Raw genomic sequence first — 5,767 nt, forward strand, 5'->3', positions numbered from 1 at the left:
CAGAGTTGTAGTGGCAGTGCTGGCCTGTCCCTGCCCCAGCCCCAGGCCACCAGGTCCATGTGCCAGTGCTGGTCCCACGCAGCACCCCATGGTCAGGGTAGGTTGAGCCTAATGCTGCCTCCACCACCCAGCTCCATTTTTGGCCATGGCCTCTGCTGCTGGAATAAAAAGGGATTTTGACCAGGATGGGCTGTTTCTGTGCATTCTGGGTGGCTTTGCTGGGACCCAGGCACCTCTGCAGCCAGACACCCTGCCTGCCTCAGGAGGGATTGCCGGGCTGTGCTGACGGCACCGCCGGCGGCTCAGGGTGCGTGGCCCAGAGCTGAGCCTCCTCTGCTGCAGCCCAGCCAGGGCTCCAGAAACACAACCTCCCATGTTCCCCAAAACTTTTTATTTTTTACGTCAACCAAGCACACAGGCAAAGCCACAACAGCGCTGCCTCAGCCGTAAGGGTCCAGAGGCCCATTCCTGAAAAGACACACCACCAGGGGCTGGGCCTTGGGGCTCGTAGCCCCAAGCTGCCCCGGGACGTGGGACCGTGGAGCGCCCTGTTCCCTTTTCCTGTGCTGAGGCCCGAGGGCTGCGACCCCATACCCTGGCAGGCTGGGGCCAGGCTGTGTGTGCAAAGCAGTTAAAGGCAGCAACAGGGAAGAGCAGAGGTAGTTTCCCAGCTTGCTGCTAACAGGGAGTTTGTTTGCACCCCTGACAGGCCCCAGCAAAGCCAGGGAGGAGGAGCAGGTACCAAGGGTGCTGCTGCCCTTAAGGCTGAGCCTGGGAGCTGCCAGCTTTCCCTTGGGGGTGCCAGCGTGCGCCCACAGAGCGGTGGGCAGGGTCAGCCCTGCTCTGGGGCTGTGCTAGGGCCAGCCCCGGAGCTGTGGCTCCAGCACCATCCCCACAGGGAGAAAGGCACCATCGGTGAGTGTAAAAGCACAATCTGTGGTGACTGGATGGGGTGACGTTTCATGCAGGGTCCCCTCTCCTGCCAGCACCAGCCTAAGGTAAGGGACGCTGTGAAGCAACAGCATAGGCACCGTGCAGGCACTGTGAGGCAGGGAGGGGTAAATATAGGGGGAGGAAGTGCCCGAACTGCGGCACCATAGGCTGTGACACTGCTCGAGCTGGGTGTCAGGCCCCCGGAGTCCCCCACTGTGTCCTGAGCAAAACTTGAAAGAGGCGCAGGGTTAGGCCTCGGGAACCAGGGGGCTCCGATGAGGGTGCTGGGGCAGGAGGCAGAGTCCATCCTGCACAAGCGTGCACAGCCACAGCTGGGCACAGCTGGAGGCTCAGAGGAAGACGGGCTGCTCCTGCCCGGTCAGTAAGCGGTACGTGGAGGCCGGCATGGTCTTGATGTGGACCTAAGGCAGAGATGCACAGGTCAGCTGGGAGATGCCAAACCCCAGGCTGGAGGGTGCTGGTGCAAAACTGAGCCCAGCCTGCTTCACAGGCAGCTGCCCCAGGGCACGGGGAACCGCGGTCACCCAGCCCGGCTCACCTCGCTGACCGCCTGCGTGAGGATCTGGATGATCTTCTCATGGGGTGTTGCCACCACGCTCTGCCCGTTGATCTCGATGATGCGGTGCCCCACGCGGACGCCGCCTCTCTCTGCGATGCCCCCACGCATCAGGCTGCAGATCTGGGGAGCAGGGAGAGCTGGTAAGAGCAGAGCTGTGCCCACAGCCTGGGGCCACGTGCAACCACCCCCCTACACCCTCTCAGCCGTGCAGGCTCCTGGGAAGAACTCTGGACTTGGCTGCTGTCTCTCCCAGCCCATGGGCATGCAGCGAGGGTGGGGATGTCCCCTTGGGTTGCTGCCAGCAGCGCTGTGCTGAGCTGTAGGGTGAGGGGAGCCTGTTACTGAGCTCCCTACATCCACCCATTGAACCCTGTGCACGCATTAAGCCCAAGCTGCAGAGCCGGAGCTTGTCCCTGGGGCAGCAGCTCCGACGCACCCGTGGGGTAACCATGTCTCCAACACTACTGGGAGCACTGGTGTGCTCCCTCTTCACTGCCCACCCACCCCATCAACTCCCACGGGTTCTAGAAACGTTCCTCTCCGCCTTTCCAAGGCAGCCACTGTGGAGCCCAGAGCAGGGAGTGGTGGGGGCACTAGGTAGAGCAACAAACGTCACTAAGGTCACGCCAAAAAAAGTCAAGAAGCCGCCACCCCAAAAGCAAACAGCTAAGGAGCACCACAGAGAGTGACCTAACCACAGGTGCTGCAGGAGAGCTACACAGGGCCTTTGCTGTGGCAGGACAGAGCCCTGTGAAACCTCAGCCCCGGTAGGCACAAGGAGCACGGGAGCCACGCACCCACCTGCGCGGACACAGCCAGGACTGCGAGTCCCTCCAGCGGACGAGCTGCTGAAGCCCGGGGCTGACCCCATTCCCACCCCTGTGGGCACTCACCACGCCGTTCTCAACACAGAATCCCAGCTGGTACTTGGAGTCGGGGCGCCGGATGACAGCCGTGGTGACAGGGGGACAGTGTACGATGTTCAGCGTCACTTCTGCCTGGTGCTTCAGCTCCTGGAAGATGGAACAGGGCTTTGTCAGACTTTGCAGAGCTATTCAGCGCAGTTCAGAGGGGTGATGTGGCCACGTTGCTTGTGGGAGGGCTGAGGATTAGCAACCTCTTTTCAGTGGGGAAACTGAGGCACACACAGGGATCCTGCCACACCTCAGTTCAAGAAGAACTTATAAATCCAGCGTAAGGCGTCCCACTCTGCCCCTGAGGCCACACTGTCCTTACTTTCAGCCCCTTCCTGCCCAGGAATTAGAAGATATAACAGGTTCCCTCCAGGACAAGTGCCTGCCTCCTCACTCCCCCTCCTCCTCAGGCAGCACCCTGCCCACATCCCGCTGCAGCAAATTTCATTCCCTGCCTTGTCTCATCCCTTCCTTCCAAGCACTCAGAGCAGGGGCTGTCACAGCCTCCCTGGCAAGCCCTTGCCCGCTCCATCCCCACAGCCTCCTACCACCCATCCACCCCCAAGCCAGGAGCACCAGGGGGTGACCCCGGCGTTATAGACACCCCCAGAATTTCAGGCCGGTCCCCACCTCCGCCAGCTCTCACCATCCCACCAGGAGGTGTGAGGCCACCCCACACGCAGGCCTGGCTCACCCGGATGATGCTCTGGCAGGTGGCGAGGGGCAGCCCCACCAGGCTCGTCCCATTGACAGACATGAGGCGGTCCCCAATGCTCAGCTCGCCCGACCTCTCCGCTGGACCCCCGTGCATCAGGTTGGCGATGACCACCGTGGGCAGGATGGAGCCCCAGCCTGACTCTACGATGGCGATGCCCAGGATCTCCCCCTTCTGCTTCCGGATGCAGACCTGCAGGGAGGAAGAGGGGAGAAACAGATGGGTTACGGTCACCAGAGCCATGAGGCACGTGTCCTGGCCCCAGCACAAGTGTCCTGGGCTCACAGCCAGCTGGAACAGGGCCCAGTTGTGCAGGAAGCCCCTCAGTGGGTCAGTGAGCCATGGAGGGGAGGACACAGAGGTGCCAGCGAGTGCCCCACACTGTTCCCACCCATCCAAAGCAGCTCTTACGTCCTTGCAGTTCTCCTGCCGGGAGAAGTGGGTCAGCTCCGCGTTGTATTGCTCCTGGTCCTCAAGGGCACGGCTATACTGGCGAGGGCTCAGCTCGCTCGGGTCGATGCTGTTGGCCTCCAGGAAGCGCTGGTAGGCTACGCCGAACGCCTGCCCGATGGCCTGAGCAATGATTTGGGCCTGAGGAAAGAGAGGGGTCGTTGGTGCCTGAGGTCCCATGGCCAAACCGAGGTCAACGTCTGCCAGTGCCCCGCAAACGCCCTGGGAGCTTAAGGTCATCCTGGCTCCTTCCCTGCCTGAACAGGCCTTTATGGCACCAATCCTCCCCACTTTTCTTGTTGTTCAGGTGCTTGCGCCGGGCTCTTTCCCCCTCTATGTGCTCATCAGGAGCTCCCAGCGTGGAGACCCAGAGCACCAGGTTGCTACAGCGGGACAGGACCCCAAGGCCACCCCCTGCTCCCGAGAGACTCGTGTATTGCCTCACGTCAGCCGAGTGGAAGACATGGCAGATCATCTTGTAGAGCCGCTTCTCCTCCGCCACCTCGGACCGTCGGGGCAGTTTCCGGACGCGGGGGGGGAGCCGATGTCGGCGATGTAGGAGATGGTCTGGAGGGAGTGATCCATCATGGCCTCCTGGCAAGGGGGACGTGGGCAGAAACATTCAGCTCTCCCCAGCCTGATGGACCCCACGGGCAGCCCATGAGCGAGAGGGGCATCACCACATGCAGGAAGGGTTAGGGTTCAAATGCCACCAGGCTGGGATGTAGCTTAAATGCCTGGAACACATTGGGCAGAAACCACGTCTAAGCTAAAATGTACAAACAGGTCCTTCAATCAAGGACTCATCTGTGTTTCTGGGTGCTGCCAGGGGACAAGACAGCTCTCACTATACAGCAGAAACCAATCCTGAGGCAAAGAGCTACAGAAATTTCAAGGCCTGGGCTTCCTGGAGCTTGGTTGGGGATCCCTGCAGCTCCTGAAAGGCACGGTTTGCATGAGAAGCCTCATGCAGTTACGCAGAGAGCTGAGGGACACGACACGGCTGTGTGGGACGGCCACGGAGTCACAGGTCTCCTCGAGATGCATGTCCTCACCCTCAGGCCATCCTTAGGCACGACCCCACTGGAGGAGGCGCAAAGCCGAGATCCCAAGGAAGGTTTCAGCAGCTCCAAAGCCATGTGGGCGCTCCCATTCCCCGCTCACCTGCGTGTCAGCTGTGAGCACCTTGATCCTCTGCGTGGAGACAAACAGATCCACCTCCGTCATGGGCTGGGACTCTCCCTCGGGTGCCTGCAGAACAGAGCGTCCAGGAGAGGTCACTGCTGCTGTCAGGACTCCTCTGGGTCCCTCCGGGCAGGTCCTGAGCCCTGCTGCACGCCTGCGAAGGGCCAGGCTGGTGGCAGTCATGCCCCCCTACCCTCCTGCACCTTGATCCTGTCCACCGCCTCCTGGGCCTGGGCCATGCGGGTGCTGGTCGGGGGGTTCCTCTCTGAGACCAGCTGCGTGGAGCCCAGGTACTTTGCCCCAAAAATCACACCGTCCAGCAGATCCTCCGGGTCACAAGGGCCTGGAACTGAGGCATCGGTAGGGACTAAGCAGGGCTTGGTACCCCCCCAACTCTGAAAACTGGAGGTACCAACTCCTCCTGCCTGTTCGCTGCGCTCCTACACGCAGAAAAGCAGCTCAGTGCTTGGGAGCCGGGCTCCCAGCGCCACTGGGGGACCAACTCTGACCCCAGGGCTGCTTCTTCCTTCCCTCAGGCAAACCCTGGCATCCTCTTTCTCCCTTCCCAAGCCCAAGCACCTCCCTTCCCCAATCCCTGAAGCAGCCCGCTTTGCTCAGTGAAGGGTGAGCTGGGATCAAATGAGCCCCCTGGACCCCGAAGCCACATCCTCGGCCTGCGCAGCTGCTCCCTCCCTGCCTGGGAGCCCCGGCCAACCTGCATTTGTGGTCAGCACAGGAGATGGGAGGTCAGGACTCCTGGATGCTTCTGCTGCTTGAGCACAGAGACAACTCACCCTCTTTGAAGGCCGGGCGGGATGACGGGGGTTCCTTGTCCTGCAAAAACACCAAGGGAGCCGGTGAGGTGCTAGCTGTGGTCCCAGGGATTCAGGCTGCCCACCCTGTGGCCAGGCTGTCCCTGGGGCTCTGGGACAGGGAGGAGCACAGCACCCTGAGGCTGGCGGGCACAGCAAGCTGTGGCTGGGGGCTCTT

At 61.6% G+C, this 5,767-nt stretch overlaps 1 protein-coding gene across 1 annotated transcript; it reads right to left on the bottom strand.

Moving 5' to 3' along the window:
• Window positions 1-1,283: 1,283 nt before the first annotated feature.
• APBA3 (amyloid beta (A4) precursor protein-binding, family A, member 3) lies at window positions 1,284-5,611 on the bottom strand (the record flags this gene model as incomplete). Its single annotated transcript, XM_009872713.1, is given in 10 exon segments — window positions 1,284-1,355; window positions 1,493-1,633; window positions 2,407-2,526; window positions 3,122-3,334; window positions 3,554-3,733; window positions 4,038-4,120; window positions 4,123-4,186; window positions 4,757-4,843; window positions 4,981-5,126; window positions 5,572-5,611. Coding segments are annotated over 10 exon segments (1,146 nt in total), but the record flags the coding sequence as incomplete, so codon positions are not given.
• Between the last annotated feature and the right edge of the window lie 156 nt (window positions 5,612-5,767).

This window comes from Apaloderma vittatum, unplaced genomic scaffold, assembly GCF_000703405.1.
Source record: "Apaloderma vittatum isolate BGI_N311 unplaced genomic scaffold, ASM70340v1 scaffold24737, whole genome shotgun sequence".
NCBI lineage: Eukaryota > Metazoa > Chordata > Aves > Trogoniformes > Trogonidae > Apaloderma > Apaloderma vittatum.